This window comes from Centrocercus urophasianus, unplaced genomic scaffold, assembly GCF_019232065.1.
Source record: "Centrocercus urophasianus isolate 14NV4802_14NV808 unplaced genomic scaffold, USGS_Curo_1.0 seq_10, whole genome shotgun sequence".
Lineage (NCBI taxonomy): Eukaryota > Metazoa > Chordata > Aves > Galliformes > Phasianidae > Centrocercus > Centrocercus urophasianus.
Genome location: NW_024884142.1, coordinates 56,255,825 through 56,282,350, shown reverse-complemented (window position 1 = coordinate 56,282,350; position 26,526 = coordinate 56,255,825). Strand labels below are relative to the sequence as shown.

Sequence of the window (26,526 nt, the reverse complement as noted above, 5' to 3'; positions counted from 1 at the left end):
AGAAGTTGTTATTGTTACACAGTACAAGGTGTGCTCTCAATTTTAAACCAGGGTTTTATGCACTGCTAGGCAAAGTCTAGACGTTTTTCTGCCAATGAAATTCTCTCACTGCTGGAGACCTTGGAAATTTTGACTTGTTGGAAACAGGTGTTTGCCCCCAAAATTTACACCACTCACTCAACAGGTCCTGTTGCAGTTCTGCATAAAGCTGTTGACAGGCAACCCAGTGTTCAGGCTGGTAAACAACTAGTGTCTTTAGGAGAGATATTTTTATATGCTTTCCAAACCTTCCCCTCAACAGAATAGGCAGCAGTAGCAAGGTCTGCATCTGACCACAGAGCAAAGAGAGACATTGATATGAACAGTATAGCCCATGGACAACTTCTTTCACTTCTTGGAAAATTACAATCCCGTCTTAAGATCTGACACAGCAGGAACCCGACTTGTTTTTGCCATCTAAAATAACTATTTTTGGTCTCCCTTTTATATTAAAAAAATCCTGCTATTAGTCAAGTGTTTTCCACTGAGCTTATATAAAAAGTACCTTTTAAAATCAGAAACCCCCAAACAACTTTCAAGTTCAAAAGTCTACCACTCTTCAGCTTAAGATTTCAATTTCAGAAAGCTCCTGGAACAGTCTTTCTGTTTTAGTGATTTAGCAAATGCTTGGTAGACCTAAATCCTCATACGGCTCACTGAAGGGTTTTAACACCCACACCACCTTGAACAAGGCCAGTGACTCAGTGACTGGCAAAAAGCATATCTTCACAGCAGCCAGACACAAAGTGACACAGAAATACTAACATGTGGCATAAACTTACGTAACACATACATAAACTTCCCCATTTTTATATTTTGTGTAGCATCCCTATGTATGTAACAGGCGATTGACATTATGCACCTAGGAAGTCATCTACCTAGTAAGCCTACAAGCCAAAACCATAATGCTCTAGTCAGTAATACCTGAGTTTCATATGCACACATGCTACAGGAGGATGAGGTGAACAGAAACAACTAATTCATAAATACGAGATTCTTGAAAATTCTGAATATAACATTTTAATGATGCAATTAAATATGCTTGCTCAAGCAACTAAGTTCTTTGGGTTTGCTTGGACGAGAGCAAAGCAGGCCAGGTTTACCTGCAGAGGTTCTAAGCAGCCCCAAGCACATGGCATGCTATACCAACCATACAGGACTGTGCAGAACAACTGCTGCAGCACACATCCCAGAAGAAGGTGACAGACTGCCAGTGTGGCCAAATGGGATTTGGCTAAGAAAGCTGACATGCTGTCAGCTCCCTCCTCTCCACAAATCTCAAGCCAAGCTTATGCTCAGTGAGTTTCACGAACACATCAGTGAGCTTTGGAAAAAGAACAGGAAGACATCAGCAAGAAGTCCACCAGCCAGCAGGCAGAGCACACAGCAGAACATCAGGTACATTTTTAAAAGCTCTATGGCATTCTGAAAAGCAGAGACTTTTGAATGTACTTTTTTTTTTTTTTTTTTTTTTTTATGCTTTGTTTTTGATGACTGCTTGGTCACCAACACAAGATTAACCATTTATTTCTACACCTATTTGTATAAACTTCTAGATCTTAAGCATTTGCTTGTTGCTAGAGAAGAAGCCATTCGTGCTGCTGAGAAGTAAGCGCATTTTCCAGGAATTGGGTATTTGTTTTTATATTTTAAGATGCTCCTACACCCCACAGGTGTGTGTGGGGTCAATTGAGGCCTGCAAAGGGCAGCCAAAAGTCTTCAAATGCTGTTGAGTCATTTTTAATCACCTTTCCTGTAAAGGGATTCTTGGGTGTCCAGTAAGAATCCAGCTTTTTCAGCAGAGTGGAACCTTTCTTTACTACGACTGTCACTTCCGAAAAACAGCAAGAACCTAACTGTTCAGCGCCTCCACTTCCCTGTCAACCTAGTCAATGTTTTTCATGTTAATAATGTGCCACCAAAAAAGAAGAACTGAGGACAGCATGCCAGCACAAACATTATTTCTTTAACAGAGCAGGAAGAACATGAGAAAAATCTACTGCCTCAGCAGCACTACTCCAAATGCACCACATCTTGGTCTTGTGGGGTTCTATGGAAACCTTCTTTTGAAGGCAGAAATCTTGATGAGAACCGTGTGCAGCACTCAGCCCCAGGCCCCAACACGCTCCCAAGAACAGGCTTCCATGAAAGCCCCCAGTAACTTAGACACTGTTATGGAAACTGAATTTCTAGTTCCATGCTTTGGAATATACTCAAGTTAGCAAGGAGAGAATTAGCAAAGGCAGCCTCTTAAGCCAAATACACTTAATCTTTACAAACCAAAGGGAATACAGCTGTTTCTGGAAAGCACATTCCTATCTGTACACAATACCATTCAGTATCCTTGCTCAGTTTGGTCTGAATGTTGTAGGCATCTGGCCTGGCCAGCTTAGTCAGAATCTTCTGCCATGGAGTAAATTTCTTTTGTTCCTTCAGCAGCAGCCTTCCCATAGAAGTTTGTTGGTTCGAAGTCCACTTTCTGCATGCAGTGCATTCAAATGCACTCACCAAGCAGATTAGAACTGCTCCTGACCTCCAGGGCAGACCAACATGTTGCGACTCCTCATGTCCACCAAGTATTTAAGAGTTTGGTTTTCTACTTCAAATCAAGTTCCAATGAGAGGTACCCACCTACAAAAACTTATTACACACCTACTACAGAATCAGACACTACAGCAAAACCACAACCACAAAAGTTAAATTTATTCACCAGACCAGACTCCTCCAAGTCATCAGCAATTTCATGGAGGAAGAAATGATGAATGCTGCAACCTTAGCTGCTCTTTCCCTCTTATCAGCACAAGATCTTTCTCTGGAGAGGAAGAGGTGAGCATGCACGTTCTTAAAATGTAAGCAAACTGAATAATACTGTTTAAATGTCCAGATCTTGTACATGAGAGTAAACTGGACATTTAAAAGCCCGCTGACTTTCAGTAAGACCCAGACTCTGATAACATTACCTGCATTCCTTTGTAGATGAAGATTTAACTGATCCACTTCTGCCACCAAATCTGAAAATTAATCCCATCTTGGCTTTGGCAAGTGCAGTGCAAATTACAAATTCTGCCTTCCTGCCAATGATCACTTTCTTCTTTCTTATCCCCTAAGCACAACTTGCCTGACATCACAACAGCTGGATGTCCTGACACAACAGAGCTCAAGATCTTTAACACTGACTGCAGCTGTGCCAAGTAGCAAGTGAACCTTACGTTTTGAGAGGCATCTGCCAATAATGTCACACAGCCAAGGGATCTATGTAACAAAAGAGAAAGTTAGTGCAGATGATTTAGTACAGTGCAGCACTTCCAGAACCCTTGCAAGCAGCAGCACAGCACTTCAGTGCCTTTAAGCACTGCTGCACCGTTCTCAGCAAGTGAGAGCTGTCAGGACTAAGGCAACCTGTAGCTCTTAATTTTAAAAGAAGGAAACAGAGCACTGAGCACTTGCGCAAATGGTATCAGATCCTTTTTAGAGAGAGCATGCACACAGCATTTTTGACTCCCAGGTTCTCTATCATACTCCTTTACCACCGCATCTAAGAGTGCTGAAAGACAAGTACATTCTCCTCGCAGAAAGGAAGCATGTCCTGCAATCCCTTCAGTAGGCAATTCATTTGATAACATGTGTTTACATTTCCAAAAAGCTTTAGACAACATTCCTCATTGGAGACTCAAATCATTCCACTAATGTTAAACATTTTATTAAAAAAAAAAAAAAAAACAACAAAAAACAAAACCTTTTAGGAATCAAGCCTTACTCCAAGTCATACACTGGGAATTCAAAGAATTGTAAGGCCAAACAGCTGACAGAACGTAGCTGCTTTGAATTTGCACGGTCATATGATAGCATGTTGTAAACGCAGGAAGAAAACACTATTTTAGTCCCCTCGTATCTCCTGCTCCTCCATCATCTGTACTTAGACCTTTCTTTGTCTTTTGATTTCTTAGGACTTCTGCTTCTGTCTCTCTTTTTATCCCAGTCCCTTATTCGGACATCTTCTCTGTATTTGTCTTTATGTTTGCTGTAACTTCTCTCTTGAGATCGGCTGCGACTCCGATGCCTGTCTTTCTTCTCACTCTTCACCTTCTCTCTACAGCGTTCTCCTTCATGTTTTCGATCAGAATCCTGTAAAAGGAATTGGATGGACATGCAGTTACAGACAGAAGTGGAAAAGAATACAAAGGCATGAGAAGAGCTTGAAAGAGTCACAAATGGTTGGTTCCGTAACAGTCTAAGGCTGATTCTACCTGAAATGGATTAACACATACACACACCTGCTTTGCTTGCAGCAATAGGTGGATGGTACAAAAATCACTGACACAGCATACTGGAGTAAAGGAAGGAGAAATGGATTCATTACTCAGATTGTGAAATGCCACACTGATAGATTTATGACACACAACATGCTGGAACGACTATGTGGTAACACCAACACCCATATGGGCCCCAGCCTCACAGCAGTTTAAAACAACAAGATCCTTCCGAAAGCTACCATTTCACCTGGAAAGTCACAGAACTCAAAACATTTTCTTACTAAAAACACTGAGTTTTAACATGTGAATTCCTGACATTTTTAAGTACTGCTAGAAACTATTTTGTTCTTAGTATTCAATTAAGATATTCAGGAAGGCAAAAATACAAGAGGCAGTTTCCAAATCCTGGAGGAATATACATATAGAACTTGGCATTAAGAAGGCAGTGGCCACTTCTGAAGGTACGACTGCCTGACAGTTTTGTACCAACACATACTATCGTAAGTATAGATCATATTTAGCGGGGTTGTAATATATTTTATGAGCTAGGAGAAATGCTTGCACCAAATATATTGTATTTCTTTCTTAATTTTAGTTTTCATTTTTCTAAATACGTGCAGTAACATTTACCATAGTGTATGGCTAAAACCTAAACCACATCACAAACAAGCAATTTTTTTTTTTATTTAAGTGGAAACTCTCCTCCAAGCAACCTTCTTCCAGAAAGGCAGCGACCAGCATTAGCCCCAGGGCAAACTCCCAAGAGCAAATGCTGCCTTCAGGATTATGCAGATAATGCTGAAATTCTACAGTTGCAATAGGAAATACAAAAGCCCAGGAACCAACACACATGCACAGATACAGATTTGATCTTTACATACATAAACAAAAATTTCTGCTGCTGCTTAATACAGTAATCTCACTGGTAGTGAAATGCTTATTCTATATCTTTATTGTTGACCTCTATTTCAGTACATTCTTGGAATCTGAATCAACAAAAACAGAGTGTTGTTGCTTCCAGTTACTTATAAGAGGTTTGCCCAGTCATCTTCAGAATTATGCACAACTTCCCTTTAAGTATTTTATCAAATATGTTACAAATAAACCCCAAATCCTTGGTTTCCATGTTTGAACAGGAAATAGGGTTCCATGTCTCTCTGTGTCAAGGACTGAGTGAACATCAGAAGGTGAACCCCCCAGCTGTGAAGCAGAGTGGAACAAGACAAAAATACTGGCTAGTAAAGCAGGTGGGGGCACAGTGCCCTGCTATCTTCAGGGTGCTTTGTTGCTGAGGGAGAACACAAGGGGAATCAGGAAAAAAACAGAACAACTCTCAGTACAAAATCTACAAAGAAAACATTAGAGAGAGGCTGCTGGCCCAGCTAGAAGCAGAACTCCTCATTTACAAGGGGAAAGGCTAGTGAAGACTTGAATGTAATGACAAATAGCCTGCCTTGAATGTCATAGAAAAGGGCAACTTGCTGAAAGGATTAAAAAAGTCACATGAGCATGGAGCCAGATAAGTACAACCATCTTTCAAAAAGCATTTGAGACAAAGGTGTACAGGGCATGTCTGAAGCTGCAAGTGCCACAAAAAGGTTGGCATGGCAGATAATACCACCACAGACTAAAGAAACAACATAGCAATTTGAATTAAGAGGATGAATTGCATCTTAGTTCCCAAAAAATTAATTACATTTCTCCTTAACTAACATTTTACCTCTTCAACTTCTCTGGCGTAGAAAAATGTTAAGTCTTCAAAACACTGCATTAATAGAAGTAATAACAGTATTTGAAATTGAATCCTTTGTGCACAGCCCAAGTCAGAAAAATGCTGTTTTCCTCTTGAAAGCAGAAGACTACTACTTAAAAACAGATTTCTTTCTCACTGCTGAAGTCCGGATTTCCCAATGCAGGATCATTGCTTCTGATCAGCCAACAAATAAGCCACGATCCAGTCACCAGTGTGTTGGTGAACACATGAGCAAGGAGTTATTAAAAGAGGGGAAGAAACTTCCCTGGAAGTCATGACTGACTTTGCCAGAAGTGTGCCAAACAACTCTTGAACGTAAACCACTCTGAAATACCATGACTACAAGCACAGAATAAATATACACCACCTCTATGTACATAAAGCACACTAATTAAATGCTAAAAGGATCAAACAAGAGAGTTTCAGTAAGGAGATTTTGATCAAACCTAATCAAACACTGTCCAATAAGCAGTAAGAGGAGGAGATTAAAAACAGAAAGATCAATATATTTTTGCTAAAATGACAAGTGCAGAAATCTGAAATTCAGAGACCCTACGTCAAACAGAAATCCATCAGATGTGCTATACTCCTCCACAGACCCAGAAAGCTGCTAAGGGTACAAAGTCATAATGTGGATCTCAAGCAAAAGCAATCAAAATACTCTGCCAAATCCTATTCTCAAACCCACACACTGATGCAGCCTCTTGCTGCAGACCCACATCCTGTTGCCTACTAAAAGCAGCCACAAGACCCTACCTCTTCAGCCCTCTGGAATCACATCAAACAGCACAAGGTTCAAAAATATCTTCTTAACATTCAGCTCCGAGGCTGAAGATTCAGGAAACTGGTGTCAAACTAAGAAAAGGGATGAGTCAAAATACACTAAAGAAAATAAAAAAAAAGAGTAAGAGAACAGAAAAACAACTCTACATCATGGAAACTATTCAGAAAATAAAAGTCCCTTTTCTTCAGTCATAGCTGGAGCTGGTAGCACCAACTTCAATTTCAGTTGCCAGAACCTTCTATTACTGGACTCTGCTCTCTGACAGTTAAAACCTCTGCAATACTAAGGGTTCAGGACAGAAGTCTGTACGTGATGCATAATCATTATGATCTCTGGCAACTGACTGTGTTAGGTTAGCTGTTGTTTTAAAGTTTTTACCTCAAATGCTTCTCCTACTTCTAAAATAGGTTTAAGGCAAAACCGTTTGCTTATACTAAATGTGCTACCACTGATCCAAAAAGTTCCATACTGTTTTGCTTTGTGCAGGCCTCAGACACTGCCCCAAGAACACATCTCCCTCCTTGGTTATGGTACGAGCTCCCCAGGTTAAGACTCAATTATAAACTAACATATATATACACACACAATATATATATAGTATATTGTAAGTATGATTTGTCAGCTAAGCTGCCAGCAAAGTTTACCCGGACAGAGCCACATTCAAATCACTCACAGATATTCTATATGGAACTAAATACACAAAACTCATTTGTACAAGAGCAGGCATGTCCAAGCCGCAGCCATCATGGCAGCAGCTCTTCCCTCAGCACCAACTGAACATTGCTATGCTATTAACCCTGCCTGGCAGAATCCCACAGGGCACTGCCTCAAGGGATGGCAAATAAGTTTATGCATTGTGATGCACTGGCTAAACATGACCCTGTGAACAGTGAAAAGTATGCAGCTGTACTTTTTGTTTTGATAAAGGAATTTGAGTACAGGTTTCAAGATTGCAAAAAAATCATCAATTTCTTTATTTGCAACTCCACGTGAAGTCAACACGCCAATTCTCAAATGGAATGTATTAAGTTGCAGTTAAAAATGTCTCTTTACCAGACTTTTATAAGCACTCTCTTACCAGTGAGAACTACCCCTCACTTCACAGTCACACCTTATTTGTGCAATTTTTGGCCGTACGCACATTTGTGAACAACTATTCTGAGGGATGAAGTACAGGAAGAGCAAAATTTCATCAAAAATATCTGACGAATACTTTGAGATCTCAGGAAGAACTGCAACCACTGCCATCAAACCTGGATGATGTATTAGTTTCACAAAAACTGGGCCACATATCCCGCTAGTTCTATGGTTTTGCTGCTCTCTTTTGTACATGTTTTAATTAAAAAAATTAAAATAATGTATATAAAGTAACAAAACTTAACTATATTCTTTTACAACAGCTGCCCCCAAAGTAATCCCTCTTATTTTCTGATGTTGCTACAGAACATCAGAGGTGGATGTCAGTGATACGGTACTAGAGGCTGAGCCTTCCCACCAATATTCCAATACATATGAAGCAAAGGTGTGTTACTGAATGCCTCCATGCAGAAAATCTGACCCTCAGCGACACTCACCAACACTTACTGAATGTTTGTAGAGACAAAAAGCGAACGTCAGCACAGTGAAGAGGCATCTGAATGATTTTTAAATGTTCTCTGCTGATAACACATGACCAGCCAGTTCTGTATGTGTATTTTCTGAACTTTCAAGAGCAGCTCTTACATGCAAAAATATTTTTGGCAAGAATGTTGAAAACACATTGTCAATCAGCCAAAAAGACTGGAGGAAGTCCAAAACAATATGAAGGCAGACCCCTTGCAAACATTTTATGCTTCAGACTTATCTGACCAGATCCTTCCCTCACCCAAAGGATCCCAGTCCAGTTAGTACACAAGCAGTAATTAGAAGACTGATATCACCAGTGAGCAGTAGACCAAAAGAGTAGCAATGAAAAGTGACAAAACATTGCCAGTGTTTGTGAGAAAAGTTTTTTTTAGAATCACAGCAAGAAGTGATGCAACAACAGAATCAGGTATGCTATCTGTACACAGCACTTAAAATGGTACTCAAAATAAATGCCAGGATGATTCTATTTACTGTAGCTGGAACCTTATCACTTTCTACAAAGTTGCTAGAAGACAGCTTTGTTCTCACGCAAAACCTGCACTGTTAAAACACTGGATGTTTATATTTTCTGCTTAGCTTACCCCTACATAATGCTCAAATTTCAAGAGTACTTGACCCTTCATTCAGTTCCCACGAAAGATCAGCATATTGACTATGTTAGGTTCAGAAAAATGTGAAAATGCTGACTGCAGAGGCTGCAGCGAAAAGACTGAATGGCAGAACCGCTGCCTCCTCACAGCTTTCCACACAGCCTGCCTTGCAGCACTGTATGCTAGCTCAGTCTGGATCCAAGCAAACAGGCGTACAAATTTTAGACAAACGCTTCCAAAACAACGTCAAAAAAACAACCCAAAAAAAATAGACAATGCAAAGAGACTGTGTTTCTGGTTCCACATGGGAGAAAGCCAACGCACAAAGTTTTGGCAAGAATATCGGAAATAGTTTGCATTCATGAAATTTCATGAACTTCTGGTTTATGACTGGGAATAGCAGGTTCAAAATGCTGAAGATCTCCACCCTTTGAGAGGCTACATTGACTCTTATTCTGAGTGGCTTTTTGCCAGAGCATCCATGCCTCGCTTCCAAAAGTCCAGAAAGACCCAGGAAAGCTTCACAACATTAGACTTCTGTACATTCACAGCTGCTGTACTTTGTGGGACTTTGCACACAGGGTCCTCAGTTGTAAATCAGACTACTTCTTCCTGGCTGCTCTTAATAGAGCAACAAACTGATATAAAGTTAAGTCACTCATTCAACGAGAGCTAAGTACCTTGTATTTTTTGGTCCTCTTGTCATCTTCTTCGTCTTCAGAGTGGTAGTGCTTTTTCTTCTTCTGTTTTTTAGCCAAGTGTGACTGAATCGTTTGAGATTCTTCTTCCTCATCAAGCACAAGGTCATACTTAGCACTGATAGTATTGGTTAAGAACAGATTTGTTACTTAATAAATATAAGAACAGAGAAGTTCATAAAGGAGACTAACCCCAATTTACCAGACAGGGTTTACCAAGACATACAGGTACTGAAAAATTCAACTGATCCTAAACAATCGAATCTTATCCTGATAAACTGTACAGCCAGATCTCAGTTTTTTATTTTTTTTCTAGCTGTGGATCTCTGAACAAGTTACAGTTTTCTGCACCACGAGGAAAGCAGGATCACAAAACAACATTTCATTACCGCTCTTCTTTCATTGTGGATACAGCAGATCCCAAACAAAACCAAAAGTCTCTGTTATGCCTTATGCCACTCTATGGCTCTACATAGGAAACAATAATTACTTGAATAAAACACAAAAATGAAACAGCATATTTTGATTTCATGAAATTCACACAAGTCATCATATGAAACAGGCAAAACGCTTAATTCTATCTCAAACGTGAGATGGTTATAAGAAGTGGTAGCAAAAACATCCACTTGGCAAGCTTTAACAATATGAAATCTTTCCCAGCCTGCTTTCATAAGCTCTCCTTGGCATAAAAAATGCCTCTGACTGAAAAAGGATACTCCTGCTTTGGTTTCACCTTCTCTTTTAGAGCAAATTTTGAAGGTTTATCACGTTCCTTTTCATAGTCTTTGAAATCATCCTTGGTGTACTGCCCACCTGTTGGCAGAAAAAAAATTAGTTGGCAGAAGAAAAAAAAAAAAAAAAAAAAAAAAAAAATCAGTAAGACTCACACCTACCACTGCATTCCATTTATGAGTTTGAGGGCTCTTCCTAGCAACACTGACATCTGAATGTCAGAGTAGAAGCGTGTAGTACAAATCATGACTCTGTGCTTCTCTTGCTTGCAGATCTCATTAAAAAGCATATGGCTTTCTCTTCACTCATGTACAGTGGAGATGAAATATGAATATCAACACAAAGCAGGATTTAAAACTACTTCAGTCCCTCTTTCTCTACAGGGCCTATGTCACGCTGCTTAAAATTCTGTTTCCTAAAGACTACCCTCATTATTAAATCACTTTCTACTCCCACGTGCACAAGGGAAACCTCTGAGACAGCTGCAGATCTCCATCTGAATTCACAGGCTATCCAAAAAGTGTTATGACTTGATTTAAGAGGGACTTCACAGACTTCTCTGTCCATTCATTCACTTGGCAACAGCAGCTCACAGACCAAGATACTATTTCACAGCAACGTGCTGCCACCTCCCGGTGGAGGTGAAACCTGCTATTGCCCGGCTAGGTCAGAAACAGCAACCAAAGGGGAATGACACTCCTTTGCCTATGTCACTCTATGGGTACCAGATAAGTCCAACAAAACGATAGAACAGTTTAGCTTTCCAATATTTAGGAAAATTTAGATCTATGTTGCTCCAGAAAAAGGAAAAAATTCCATGTAATTCAGTTAATAAAGACCTCACAAGCTGTACAATAAGGTTGGCCTACAGAGGTGATAACCCTAGCCTAAATATTCACTTTTTGTCCTATACCTTCAATTGCTATACACTGAATAATGAAAAGTACCCAGAAATTAACACTGTACTGCTATACTATGTTGCTGTAAGTATCTCCAAAGGCAACACTTCTAATGTTTGAGATGAGGAGCTCATGATTAACTGGCAAAAATCCATCTAGTAAAAGACAATCTACGACAAAATTTTTTTTCTTTCTGACCTACCCAGTTAAAGTAGCAGTAGGAAACCCTTCCACTCTTCCTTATGGAAGAAGTGAAGAGAAGAGCTAGATACTTTGTTGCTCTGTGTTCCTGTGCTGCCAGGAAATTCACATCCTCAAAAATGAGATGATTTATGTTCTCAATTGCTTCTCTTCACATCATTACTTATAGTTTGGAAGTCACAGCTTAGGAGTCAATTAGGAGTCAAAGAATCACAAGTGTACCCACCTTTTCCTTTCCACTTAATCTTTGCAACAGACTGGCTAAAATCCACATGTATCCGTCTGTCATCTATCAGCACATTGTCCATTTTGAAATAGGCTTTCTCACAGTCTTCCTCCTGATATTAACATTTCCAGAAAATGTGCACTCGTGACTATTTCATAACAGTATTCACTGAAGAGCTCAAACACCAACTCGACTGCTCACTGGTACACATTTTCCAAATAACATTCCATGGAGTATTTTTCTAAAATTGCCCAAACCACAGCAGTTTTTGCATTGTACCATTTCAAAAGAAATAATTACGCTTTGTCCCAATGTAAACATCCCAAGTTCCATCTTTTTTTCATTTTATTTCACCACTTTAAAAAGTATATGTAACATTTAGGGAAAAAAAGGGAATAAGGGACAACAACATAGGTAACAGAAGTTCTATTTTAAGTACACAAGTAGGCTAAAGAAGTGTCTTCTGACTTTTCCAGTGTTATCTAGTTTTCCTCACAGATTAGAGACTATCAGAAAGTCTCTGTAAAGAAGTTATACACCATAAAGAAAACAGTAACAGTAACACTGTAAGAGCAGCTTAAAGCTGACACGATTTACAAACTGAACATAGGGTACAGTACTGCAGACATCCATCTACCATCTTCAATTCTTTCTCCTCTCTTTATGCAGTACTCCTCCTAACATTCCCTTCTTTTACTCTTCAAAACTGTTAGAAAGCATGCTCTGGGAAATAAAAAGACCTGCTCCAAATCCGCTGACTTCAAGGCAGGCTAAGTACATTTTGGTATTGCTAGGCTGAATCAAGACTTTGGCCTGCTTTAGGACCTACAATTTCTGTAACTAAGTCAGTAAGAGAAAATGTCAGGTACCCCACACTTGAGGATTGTACTGTTCTTTAATGGAAGTATACTGAAAGTGAACTTGCACAAGCAAAATCTACATACAGCATAATTAAAAACCATACCTTTTCAAACTCAATGAAAGCATAACAAAGAGATTCACCAGTCTTCCAGTCTCGAATCACTTCGCAGCTGAAAAATTGTCAGGAAATTAAAACGTTAGTGCTTCTGGAGCACAAAGCATAGGACAGGCAAGCATTGATTAAAAGGAAGAATAACAAACAGTTAAAATATGAAAGGGAAAAAAAAAACAAAACAGGCCTAAAAAGTATTGTAACAGTTGATTCTGAAATCCCTGCTAAGGCAGCAATGTTTCTGCACAGAGAAGGCACATGTGACATTAATCAGTTGAGTAACTACTAAACTTAACTTACAAGTCCTTACCTTGAAATGTGAAATAAGAATGAATTGTAGAGCTAGGGATGAAATTCTGATGAAATATAATTATTTTTCAATGTTACTGCTGGTGATCAAGTCTTTTGCATTTCACTAATGGAAGAAAATAAACTTCACATTCTGGTTTTATGAAGGAAAAGGAAAGGTTAAACAGATACTGTGACAAATTTCTCCTTTTAGAGGGTAGCTCATGAGCAGCTATCTTATCAGGAAGCTCACTGAATAAAAAAAATGAAGCCTGAACTATTGGATTAGGAAATGCAAAATGGCAATAATGATAGTGTTGCATAAGTACGGCCAAACTCTTGCCATAATGTGAGAATTCTGCTCATAAAGTTTGAAATAGTCAACCAGTACAGTAAATGGGGTATCAGTGTGAGACCTGAATGTCCTTCATCTGCACTGAGCAACTGACATACTAGGATTTAACACACAATCCACAAGGTGGTCAAGGTGAAAAAAAGAGGAAGGAGAAAAGACTGCTCATACAAGCTATATGAATTCTCTTCAGCAGCCATTAATTGAGAAGAAAGTATCCCTATAGGGATACCTTCACCCTCTACTTCCCTAAAGTGCCTGTATACCAATGCATGCAGCATGAGAATTAAACAGGAGGCACTAGAGATCTGTATGAGGTCACAGAACATGACCTTATTGTGATCATGAAGACATGGAAGGACAGCTTGCATAACAGGAATGCTGTCATGGATGGCTATTCGCTTTTTAGGAAAGTCGTGTCAGTGAGGCAATGCAGCAGAGCTGCTCTTTATGTGAGAGAGCAGCTAGAATGTATCAAGCTCCACCTGAGGGTGAAGGATGACCCAGAGGAGAGCTTGTTGGTGAGAATTAGGAGGCAGCCTGTGATTTGTGAAAGCAGGACATGCAACATCCCTTCTCTTTGTGGATTATTCAGAGGATCTATGCGAAAGAGGAAGGACTGCAGAACAGTTTATTAAACAAACTGATAGGGGAAAAAAAAAAAAAAACTGTAAAAAGTCTCTAGGACATCCAAAAATTATGCTCCAGTTGTAAGGATAGCAATGCAATGCCAATTTCTCACATCCATCCTACAGAGTCTAGTGAAGGTGATTCTGCAGGTCTGCATGCCTGCTGTCAGTCCTGCACAAACCAGTAGAAAAGGAACACAAGGCTGGCTTACTGAGCTTCTGAATAAATAGGAGACTCGAGACCATCTCAATACACCTAACTGAAGTTCTTTAAAAGGGGTAGTGCTAGTGATCTCTCTATAACTTCCTGAAGGGAGGTTGTAGTGAGCTGGGGGTTGGCCTCTTCTCTCGTGTCATTAGTGATAGGACCAGGGGGAATGGCTTCAAGCTACGGCAGGGGAGATTCAGGCTGGACATGAGGAAGTATTACTTTTCAGAAAGGGTGGTCAGGCACTGGAATGGACTGCCCAGGGAGGTGGTGGAATCACCGAGCCTGGGGGTGTTCAAGGAAAGACTGGATGTTGTGTTGAGGGACATGGTTTAGTGGGAGCTGTTGGGAATAGGTGAACGGTTGGACTGGGTGATCTTTTAGGTCTTTTCCAACCTTGGTGATTCTATGATTCTATGATACACTTCTGAAATCTCTCTGGAAGTTCTAATAAATTCCTGCAACAAAGGTTTTGGGGGAAACTAAGCAATAACAGCACACGAGATGACTGCACTAATAAGCAGGTGCAAGACATAAATAGTCATTCTCTCTTAAGAAACCAAGGAGGTCACTCATGGAGTTTGGGGATAGTATTAAATAGTTCAAGACAGAAAAAAATTGCCAAGTTCCTAGGAGTCTAACTGAACAACTAAGGAGAAAGTGACCATCAGTGCAGACAAACACAGTCAGATGAGCATGGGGGGAAAAATCCTAATTGTGCCTTGTGAAAAGCGACAGAACCTGAGCTGACAATTAATTACAATTAATTAAAAGAGAAAGACTCTAAAATTTATATGATTTTTTTTTTGTGAAATCAATATGGCGAAAACAGCCCAGGTTTTAAAGCATTCATAGCCCCAGGAGTAATTAGATAAGGCTGAAAACAAAGTGGAGAATATCACTGTGCCACTGTAACTCTGTAATTTCTTTAATGCTGTAAGCAGTTCTAGCCCTCTCATCTTGAGGTGAAAACAGAATAATAGAAAAAAGTTGAGAAAAGGGAAACAAGGTAAGGAAAATTCCTCTATAAAGTACGCACACTTGTACACCTAGCCAGAAAAAAAAAAAAGATTATTTGGGATTATATACATTAGAGAGTTATAGGAAAGTTGGACACATTCGAGAGTTATAGGAAAGTTGGTTTCACTACCCATCTTTTTTTTTTTTCTTTCTTTCTTTTTTTTTTTTTTTTTATCCCCCACACCAACTTAAGAGGAAATCAACTGCAACAACTAGGAGCCAGGCTCGAAACTGAAAAAGTCAACAGGTACAGGGAACACTTTAAGACAGAACATACTGGGTGCTACAAATGTGGTGCTACAAATGTCTACTGCTTTATCCAAAACTGTACAAGTTCTCACAAAAACAAACAAACAAAAAAACCAACCCCACCCAGTGACTGTATCTAGCTTATGCAGCAGCTGAACTGTAAACTACTGAAAGGAGGGAAAGGGTGGGGGACTGGGGAAAGTCCCATATTTGTCTCATTTGCTCCTGTACTTCCCCTAGGTGTTCACTCAAAGCAACTGTGGGGACAGGATATTCAGCTGGTGAGATGTGACTTTGTGTCACCACTGCAGCGGTCTGACAGTGGGTAAATTACTAGACACACCAGAATAACTACTTAACCTAAATAACACTGATGGGCATCACGCTCAGTTTGAAGAAAGCATTCTGTTTCACATTACAATAATTACCTTTTAATTGGACCAAATCGGGAAAATATTATTTCTAGGTCTTCATCTGTGGTCACGGGATTCAGTTTACAAACAAACAGCACATTCTCTGGTGGCTTGACTTCTGCATCTGGTAAGTCTCCCACCTGCGGGGTTCAGAAATAGACTTTCATCATTTCTGTCCATAAATCTTAGTTCATCCTAGCTTAATAAGGATGAGAAATTACAATCACACAACTTGGTTCAGAAAGACAGAAGGGAGCCAGCACTCATGCCTGCTTAGAGGCAACACTTGCTTACAGTGCACACAACTTTGATGTATGCAATCTCTGGTCAAAATTCCCACATCAAAACCAGCAATCTACATTCCAGAGGAAAATACAAACAATCACAACATCTCCCACTGTATTACAGCACTTCTTTAAAAACTTGAATGAAAGACTACTGATAATAAACAACTTACGTCTACTTCACTTAATATGCTAATAAAAAGGTAAATGTACATTTGTTAGATAAGCAAAATAACACAAGTAAGGAACATATTTCAGAAAATAGCTTAAGCACACGACAGTGCCAGAGAAGCTTACTGTTTTGACAAAGGAACAATGAAACTAACTGCTGTGAGTTTTGAGGTTTGTCTTTGATATCAGTGAAACAAACAGTACACTACGTTTTTTTTTAAATCTCTTCAGCTTAGATAACATTGCTCCCTACTGCAAACTATCCAGCAACACTCATTGCTGCACATTGGTTCACATTCCCCCTTGCCTTTTTTTTTTAAATTTTAAAGACAGCTTTATCCAAGAAAACACATCAGCGGCCCAATGCTGATGCAAAACAAGAACACAGGGCTGTAGATCTTCTGCAACACTGTAGCTAATGTTAAATTTCAGATAATCCCACAGAAGGAAGACAGCCATTACACACAGGATAGATGTAAACTACTGTGAAGAGTCTATTTCAAGTTTGCTCAGCTCTCTCCCATGCAGGCTAAACTTTTTTGGGGATTAAAGACATTCAGCAGCACATTATGTATGTTAAGTTTTAAAATTGGATTCACTCCTAGGCCTCCTCCTGGCCCTGAAAATGATACAGAACTGACAAAAACCACTTCCTATAAGTCACAAATATCAAGTGCTCATGCTTACTTCTTTTCATTGTACCACAGACATGTAATAGCACGGATTCTGAGCCATGACATCATATCAGCAATTTCAAGATAAATTTCTACAATTTTCTACACATAATACAAGAAGCACATGCATATACAGAAACAGAAATAACACCAGAAAGGTAAAGAGAAAACGATGCTCACCATTTCCAGAAGAATGGCACGAGTTTTTGCCTCTTTTTCTGCCTGAACTTCTTCTATTTCATCTGCAGACCGTCCTTTCATGTCATCAATTTCTTCATCTGCTCCTATTCTTCCACTCTGAAAAAATTAAATAAAAAATTAATTAAACTCTCGGCCAAAAATTCTCAATTTCCAAATATTACTTGGATATCACTTTCTCCCCCCAAGACAAGAAAAATGCTCCAGCCACGTATCTGTGCAGAGCCGGTCTTTCCTTTTGTTCTCTCCACTCAGGTCAAAAAAGAAAAGATGCTACCCTCATGAACTTCAGGCACCATAAACTACATACGAACTTTCAGGCTCAATTTGAACTGAACACAGTTTGATCTTCTGAATTCTTTTACAACCTCATACTCAACAACTCATCACAAGTATCAGCTCATATCTAATCTAGATAGTTCCTGCCAGAAATGAAATAATGAACACCACAAATTTCTGTTGTGTCCTATAGGACCATATTAAATATAATGTACTGCAACAACCACAACATATCTCTGCACATCTACCACCAGGAAGATTTGAAGTTTAAGGTTCTCCCCTCGTTGGTATCTCTAGAACACTGCTGCTCCTACAAATACTTCAAATACATCAAAAGCTGTATCTTCTGTCATGCCACAGGCAGGGGAAAACTAAGAGCAAGCTTTCAAGTTTCTGCCAAGTTGGGCAGTGAGATGTAAAATTTCTTATACTGTTCAGCAGATCTGACGGTATGTGAGAGATTAAGCAGAGTACAGATGTACCTCCAAAGCCTAATTTCAATCTTGCAATTATGTATCTATTAAGCTTAAAGACTAACAGTATTCTCTCTGGTTAATGTATTCATTGCTTGAAAGAACTGTATCCATATAGAGAGGTAGTATCACTTGGCAACTTTCATAACTGTATGCTGTGACTAAGTTACTCACTACAACTAAATTTCTAGCACGTTCCTTCTGTCTAAAGAAATACACCACAACAGTATGTATGCTTGGAGACATAAAAGAATGACCAAGAATGCTTACAATGAAATACAAACAGAACATTTCTCAATATAAAAGAGAACCAACAACAAGCAATTTCATATTAAAAAATGTAGTAATATTTGTGTTCCACCAGAAGAGTATACAAAAAAAAAAAAAAGTAACATCAGAGGTGAATATTCTGAATGTTGTGCTTAAATAGTCTTTAATTAGAAATCTGAACTACAGCTTTCCAAACTTACGCCACCACAGGACAGCAAACCACTCAAATAACTTCTATCATTTTCTGACAGATTAAACAGGTATTTGTTTAAACACAGCAATATCCCCAAAAACAAGACAAGCATTTCACGCATCAGAACTCAAGCTGGCACAGTAGAAAAGCATCTCTTATCCTCCTATGCTGAAGAATTTACAAACTATTAAAGATATGGATTTTGACAAAGCCTGTGCTGGTGATTAACAAGGATCTACTTGTTTAATTCTTTCTCCCAACCTTTCCCCAAGAAGCCATCACAAAGACTCACATCGAGCTGTTCCTTAGTAGGCTCTGGTGAGCGATCAGGAATGGGCAAGCCAGGTGGATCATCAAACGGATCATCCAGAATTACTGTATGATTTATCCTAATAGAAAGCAACATCAAGATCAGCACCAGTCACAAGCAAATAAAATTATCTTTACTCAAATAAAAGGAAACCAGCCCTGGTGATTCCCAGCTATATCCCAAAAAGTCAAACATAGAATATGCTTGTAAATACTAAAACTGATGCTTCTGTAAAGGCAACAGATGCACATTTTCTTATTCTAGTATCTGTTTGTTTCTTAGAGAGCTATTTCCAGTCTACAGTCTAGTAAAGTCTCAAAACAAAATCACAGAATGGCCAGGATTGGAAGGGAACTCAAGGATCATGAATCTCCAACCCCCCTGCCACATGCAGGGCCACCAACCTCCACGTTTAATGCTAAACCAGGCTGCCCAGGGCCCCATCCAGTCTGGCCTTGAACACCTCCAAGGACAGGGCACCCACAACCTCTCTGGGCAGCCCGTTCCAGCACCTCACCACTCTCTGGGTAAAGAATTTCCCCCTGATGTCCGAAGCAACATTTTACCTTTTTGCTGTTTCCTAACTTCTCAAACCACACAAAGAATTCACAAAAGAACCCAAAGGAACAAAACTGCTTAGAGCGACCACCAATTATTCCGGCGTCCATCACCAGTGTAGTGTCCACTTCCATCCCTATTCTGCAAGTTCTTAAACAACTACATAGAACACAGAATCCATATGAGGAGAGATATCTATACTGATTTACAGATTAATGGCTCATGACTCATTAACTCATGACATGCTTCCATAATAAATACTAAGTTCCTTTTAGAAGAAATTCCTATTAAGACATGATTATAAAGCGTTTGACCAATAATATAAAGATAAAAGAATACAAGTCGCTTTGTATTGCAATATTAATTTAGTTTCCAAAGAGATAAATTTCTTAAATTATAACATATTAATCAAAAAGTGAGGTTAAATGCAATCACACCTGATATCTTGATACGGGATAAAATCTTTATCCACAAAGGTTTCATTAATTGTCTTCAATACATCCATGCCTTCAGTCACTTCTCCAAATACTGTATGCACACCATCCAGATAATCCAGGTTTTCCCCTGTTGTAATAAGAAACTACAAAAGAAGATATAAAATCATCCACAGCAATTTTTTTTTTTCTTGAAATTTTTCTTTCCTTACAAAGAAGCTATGGTAATGCTAGTGGTAACTGCATTTATTGCCATATGCCTACATGCTAGCAAACTGCATTCTTAACTATAAATACAAATGCCATTGTTTCTAGAAGACTATATAACTTTTTGTTTGTTTGTTTGTTTGTTTTGTTTTGTTTTTTCCCCAACTAACAGTGCATAGAAGCAGGAAAATTACCTCCATAGATTACAACAAGCTGTAGGTGGAATGGAACTGTAGGGCTTTTTTTAAGTTGCTCTTTGATCATGTAAAAAAATAAATAAATAAATAAATAAAAATTTTTTAAAAAAAGCTTTTTTTCAATTCAAACATATGAATGCTTCATGTGAGGCATTTTAACCCATAAAAATGACTGACAATGCATCCAAACTAATTATTCAGAAATAGTATCATTACGTGAGATTGGGCTTTAAACACATCTACAGTAAAAGCTTTGCACAGATGAACTGGAAAGAACACCACTTTCAAAAACTGTTTTATAATAATTTTGGCAAGGATATTAAAGCTTGCATTAATACAATATAGTCATACAAACAAGTTCTGAATTCAGTTTCCAAATTAAGATGGAACATTTAACTACAGGAACTTTTTTCTGTAAAACTACTGAAAAACTACTTTTTTCCTGCCCACTCTATATGTCAGCTAAATCATATAACATTATTAACAAAAGTGAATAAACAGAAGGGAAAAAAATAGAGAATTAAATTCTAACAACATTTATCAAATCTTTCTAGGACAGGATTTGAAGCCGAGCATTTCATCCTCTTCTCAGTAATCAAATAACTACTGGCACCTGGAACACAATGAAAAATACTCATCTATGGCCCTTTTTGTACAAGCCTTTCGACCACATTATGCCCCCTCCTGGAGGCATTCAAGACCAGCTGGTCTAGAGGAATGTCTGCCTACAGCAGGGGGTTGGAAATGTGATCTCAAAGGACCCTTCCAACCCAAACTACTCCATGATTCTGTGATTCCATGATAAGACGATGCTGTTGAGATGACAACACAGTTGTCAGTGTTCCAAATTCAAGGAATTTCCATTTTCCTTACTTAGATGTGTACCAAGACTTACTCCCAGCCCTGCATGCTGACCTGTGATCCATGCATATCGCTGCCGTTGTTCACCATTGACACCGTTCCTTTTTTCTTGTGCTTAATTCTTGGCACTTTTTCTGCCTCAAAAAATCTAGCTTGATCACCATACAGTTTACTGAAAATATATAATAAACACGTTATGAGGAGAATGAATTTTCAAAAGTGAGATAAACAAACGTTGTAAAACAAAACTTTTTTTTTTTTTTTTTTTTTTTTTAATTTTTTTTTTTTTTTTTAAATTGGCATTTGCTCTAGGGGAGATTTAGGTCGGACATTAGGAAAAACTTCTTCTCCAAGAGAGTGGTCAGGCACTGGAACAGGCAGGGAGGTGATGGAGTCACCATCCCTGGAGCTGTTCAAGAAATGTTTAGATGTTGTACTGGCAGAGTTCAGTGAGGAAATACTGGTAAAAGGTAGACAGTTGGACGGGATGATCTTGGAGGTCGTTTCCAACCTTGGTGATTCTATGATTCTATCAATAAAACCAGAATTTACATTATATCTGTGCATAGTTTTTAAGGACATGTACACTTATATAATCTACTACATATTACAGAAAACATTTATATTTTTTTTTTCTGAAGCCTTTCACAGAGGTTTTCTGGAGGCTTGCTTATATGGTTCTAATGCAGCGTAACATTTTTCTAGGGCAAGAAGGTTCCATCAAAATAAATTAAGCCTACACTGTAAAACCATCACATTTTATGCCCCATATTTCTCTTCCATGACAAACAGAAAGCCACTAAATCTGCCTGTACGCTCAGGTCACCATACACACAGAACTATGCAGAGTACCTTAACCCTACCCAGGATACAGCAAATCATTAAAATGTTTTCCATTTTTGAAGTCTATTCTTGATTTTTACCTCTCTCCATAATTGACAGAGAGGTGATCAATATACACACTTGTACAAATTTAAGGAATAATACTGTGCTTGAACTAATTTTGCTAAACAACTGTAAGACTTTATGAAGAGAATGTTCAAATTAAAGTTTCCCTGCAACAGTTTCCAGGGTAGCAAGAACAGAAATGTCAGTGGACTTCAATAGGAGCGAATGCAGCCATTCTCCATGCCAGCAGCAGGGCAGTATCACCATTCCCTCAACACAGTCCTTCCTCCTGCAGTCCTTCCTCCTCAACACACAGTCCTACCTGCTGCATTAATGGGCCAAAAGCATCCTTATAAAAGAACAATATCAAGACAAACTTCATCTACCCAGAAGCAGCTTACGCCTAGTAAGCACATGCACCCAGACTTGCTTCTGCTTAGCACAATTAAACTGCTTCCAAGATCATGACAGATTCACATGCTCAAAGTTTTCTATTTAAAGGCTCTGACAGGTCAGACTTGGAGAAGTCAACGCTGGTCTAGCAACTCTGTTCAAACTGAGCCATTTATCTCAGTATACTGCGTTCTCCACCAACTCAGGTTTTCAGTTCTTCTCTGCAATTTTCATTCTATTTTTAACAGCAATTTCAAGTGAATCCTTTAAAATCCTAAAGAAATCCTTGGCAACTCTGCCTACAGCAGAGGATTGGAGCTCAGTGATGTCCCTATCAACCTAAGATATTCTATGATTCTATGGTGAAACATACAGATCACACGTATTTTGCCAGGTTCCACCATAGCTATGTGAATTTCTTCAGCCTTTACATTCATGACCACTAACATTTTTAACAAGGAAACTGAAATCCCAGTACACATTCAGCATGATTAAAATGAACTCACGTGAGTTTTCAGGACAGCAGGATTGCTTAGGGTATAAGAATTCACAGAGGAAAGGAAGCACAGCCTGTGTTCTCCTCCTGTCCAGCTAAATTCATTTTGTTACAAAAAAATATATATGTAGAAACTGCAATTGATTGTGTCCTCCACAGAGCATCTAGTTATGGTTCTCATCTTACAAAACCAAACCTAGTTATCTGCTCACTCAGAAATGAAGATAAATTTATATACAGCATGTTATAACTTAATTTCTAAGGTTGAAGATAGAATGCTGTCCATAAAACATTTCTGAATGGTTAAAATCAGTGTAGGAACTAAACAAGTATTCAGCTATAATAACCAAAGAAGCTTATGCATCAACAACTTTACTTCTAAACAACAGTTCTGCCCTAAAAGAGCTGAAAACAATCAAAGTGCAACCTTTTACTCCCATGCTACCTCTCTGCTGATTAAACACCAGGCATTTTACTTACCAAAATATAGATTCACCTCCACGGCCAGTTCCCATAGGGTCACCCGTCTGTATGATGAAGTCTCTCTGTCACAAAGAAAAATACATAAGATGCTGTCACGTTTGTGAATTCAGACAAACAAACAAAATACCACACCAAAAAATGAGAATACTCACCTGCACATTATAAATAAGACAGTAGTTGTAGTACTTGATCTTGCAAAGCTTCAGAAAATTCAGGCAAGCTGCAAGAAATGATACTCATATTTAGTAAAAGAACTCTGGGTCTAATAAGAATAGATTTATGACTGTGTGTACAAAGCTGCTTTTGGGGCAGGCGTTTGAAGACTTGGCAGCGTAGGGCTTTATAAGCACTGTCAGAGACGTTGTGAGGTCCCTTTAATAGAGCTGCATACACAGGAACACATTTCCTGCCCAGTTCCTTTAGAGCAGCAGGAAAGAAGGTCACTGCTGCTTTTCAGTGCCAGACGTTGTCACTGATCGACATTTTCAGTATGTGTTAGTGTGCGTTAAATGTATAAACACCTCGTCACAGACACAAACAAGCTCTCCAGCAGCAGTCGGTGTTTGTCAATACTTCAGAGACCCAAGGGTACCACGGAACCTCTGACCCTCCTACGGTCCCGGTTCCAGCACGGAGCTCCAAAGCCCGGGCTGAGCGCACTATAGAGGAGGCCAGCAGCCTCGGCCCCTTCCCCACAGGGGATGCTGCCAGCCAAAGGGCGGCTACAACTCCGGGCGGCGTCACGGGCGCCAAATGGCGGCGCCGCGGAGCTCCCAGCACGGCGCTGCCCCACGCACCGTCCCGGCCCCGCTTCACCGCCACCCAACGCTCGGCTCCCCCCGGTCAGGCCCTCCGCGCCCCTACCGCGGGGCCGCTCCTCCGTGTAGAGGTCGATCACCAGATCGCCCAGCGTGGTTTCCAGCAGCACAGCCATGGCCGCCTCTCGCTCCGCCGGTCCGACCCGGCCCTGCCCGCCGCGGGGACGCCCCCTGCCGGTGCGGAGGAGGTCCCGCTCGGCGGGCTCCGCCTGGCGCCTGGCGGCGGGTTGGGTCCAGTGCCAGCGGTACCGCGCTCGTGTGCGAGCCTTAGAGCCACCGCCGGCTTATTCCCAGCCTGCGCACCGAGCGCGCATTGATGAAAGGCTGTTTCTGAGCCACTCTGTACGGCAGTTAGTGACAGAAGGAAGCAGGATCGCACAACGCATTTATTACTCTGAAGCCATAAGCACATCCGCCTGGCGCAGGTCCACGCTGGCTGAGGTGTAACTATTCACCTGCTGCTTTCAGAGCTCTCGCTTTGCCCTTCAGTAAGAAAGCACCCACAGCTGTGCCACGGGAGGCTTGGGCAGGTCATTAGGAAAAACTTCTTCAATATGTGTGTGGTCAAAGCCCACAATGGGCTTCCTGGAGAGATGGGTGGTGCCCCACAGATGTCAGCGGTCAGGAGGCGTTTGGACAGTGCCCTCAATGATGTGCTTTAACTTCTGCTCAGCACTGAGGTGCTCAGACAGCTGGAAAAGACACCTCTGAAGGTCCCATCCAACTGAACTTGTGCAATAATGAAGAGGAAAAATAAATAATGGCAAAAATTATTTAGTCATTGATAGGAGTTTTATCATTTACACTAAATATTTACACTGTTATGACATCCCGTGTGCTGTGAGACTGATTAAAGCCTGGGAAAATTGGGGAAGAAGTGACATTTGTTGAAACGATTTTTAATGCATAGTTTTTGCAGAATTAATTGACTCCAGGAGAATGAAAAGAGGAAAAGAGATAATGAGAGCATCATAGAATCACAAGGTTGGAAATGACCTACAAGATCATCTAGTCCGACTGTCTTCTCACTACCGTTGCTACCACAAACTAAACCATAGTCTCGCAGCTCCTCATCCAGGTGCCTCTTGAACACTGCTAGGGACGGCGACTCCACCACCTCCCTGGGCAGCCTTTCCAGTGCCTGACCACTCTCTAAGAGAAAAAGTTCTTCCTTATGTCTAATCTAAATCTCCCCTGGCACAACTTGTGACCATTTCCCTGATCCTGTTCGTTGCCTGGGAGAAGAGGCCAAACCCCTCCTCATCACAACCTCCCTTCAGGAAGTTGTAGAGTGCAATGAGGTCTCCCCTGAGCCTCCTCTTCTCCACACTGAACAATCCCAGCTCCCTCAGCTGCTCCTCACAAGACTTGTGCTCCAAACCCCTCACCAGTTTCACTGCCCTGCACACACTCCAGGGCCTCAATGTCTTTCTTGCAGTGAGGGGCCCAAAACTGAACACAGTACTAGAGATGCGGCCTCACTACTGCTGAGTATGGGGGGATGATGACCACCCTGCTCCTGCTGGCCCCACTATTTCTAATGCAGGCCAGGAGAGGACAAAAGAGAAGGAGGTGTGAAAGACTGGGAGAAAAAGGGAAAGAATTAAAGAGGGAGGGGAGGGGAAAAACCACAGGAAAGAGACATTCAATAACATTCAAAAAACAACAGGTGTTCTGTTCCACCCCAGTGAGTTCCTGAGTTCCTTGATGTGAGCTGATAACCCATCCCAAGCTTTGCTGAAGTGTTCTGCAGGTCAGCGAGCCTTGAGTCCTTGTATTTGTATATGCTATGATATCATTACGTATCTCGCACGTGTTGTAAGCATTTTAATAATCACCCCCATACACAACAAGGTAGTGCTGTAGCTTACTTTTGCACATCTTGCCTTGTTGAGATGGAACTCCCATCTGATTTACTAATGGACACATAGTTAGGAACGTACTTGATATATAGGCTTCCTCCCACCAGAGCATGCAAATGGCTGCAAGTACTAACAAGAGCTGGATTCTTGGAGCTGCCCTCCTATCCCCACAGACTCCTACAGCACTCAGCAAAATGTCTGGCTGCGGAGTTGACATGCCATGGAGATTTTTTTGTCACATGAGCCTGAACAGAAAACAAATCCTTTGCCTATTTGTTTTAGTAGACCAAACACAATAGATTCAAATGAGCAAACAAATTTAGGACAGATCTGAGAGAAACTAGGTGATGTTGAAGAGAGGCTGTGGAAATTATGACATCATGTCATCATGACATCAGTGCTTCTATTCCTTCATCCAGTGCTGACTTCTGTGTTGATGAGAGTCAGTTAATCAACTTTGTGTTTTCTAATCTCTGAAACAGTACTGTTGATAATAAATGTACTTTGGAATTAAAAATACCTAAGGTGTTTGTTTAATATGTAT

General features: G+C 40.1%; 1 protein-coding gene across 1 annotated transcript; it reads right to left on the bottom strand.

The window, feature by feature from the left end:
- Positions 1-3,701: 3,701 nt before the first annotated feature.
- PPIL4 (peptidylprolyl isomerase like 4) lies at positions 3,702-24,264 on the bottom strand. The gene is made up of 13 exons (XM_042821429.1): positions 24,167-24,264; positions 23,455-23,522; positions 23,300-23,364; positions 21,097-21,214; positions 19,781-19,923; positions 18,768-18,864; positions 17,243-17,359; positions 15,949-16,073; positions 12,766-12,832; positions 11,802-11,913; positions 10,460-10,556; positions 9,726-9,861; positions 3,702-4,164 (listed from the first exon to the last, which is right to left on the bottom strand). Exons 1-13 carry the CDS (start codon positions 24,234-24,236, stop codon positions 3,946-3,948), a joined length of 1,434 nt encoding a protein of 477 aa, XP_042677363.1. The 5' UTR covers positions 24,237-24,264; the 3' UTR covers positions 3,702-3,945.
- Between the last annotated feature and the right edge of the window lie 2,262 nt (positions 24,265-26,526).

What these genes read in the sequence shown, in the direction of transcription:
- PPIL4 (XM_042821429.1), bottom strand. Translation starts at nt 24,236, where the DNA reads ATGGCTGTGCTGCTGGAAACCACGCTGGGCGATCTGGTGATCGACCTC. An exon ending in ATCCCGTATCAAGATATCAG is followed by an intron (nt 18,865 to 19,780) that starts GTGTGATTGCAT and finishes GCTTTCTATTAG; the next exon opens with GATAAATCATACAGTAATTC. An exon ending in AAGGTGAAACCAAAGCAGGA is followed by an intron (nt 9,862 to 10,459) that starts GTATCCTTTTTC and finishes CAATACTATCAG; the next exon opens with TGCTAAGTATGACCTTGTGC.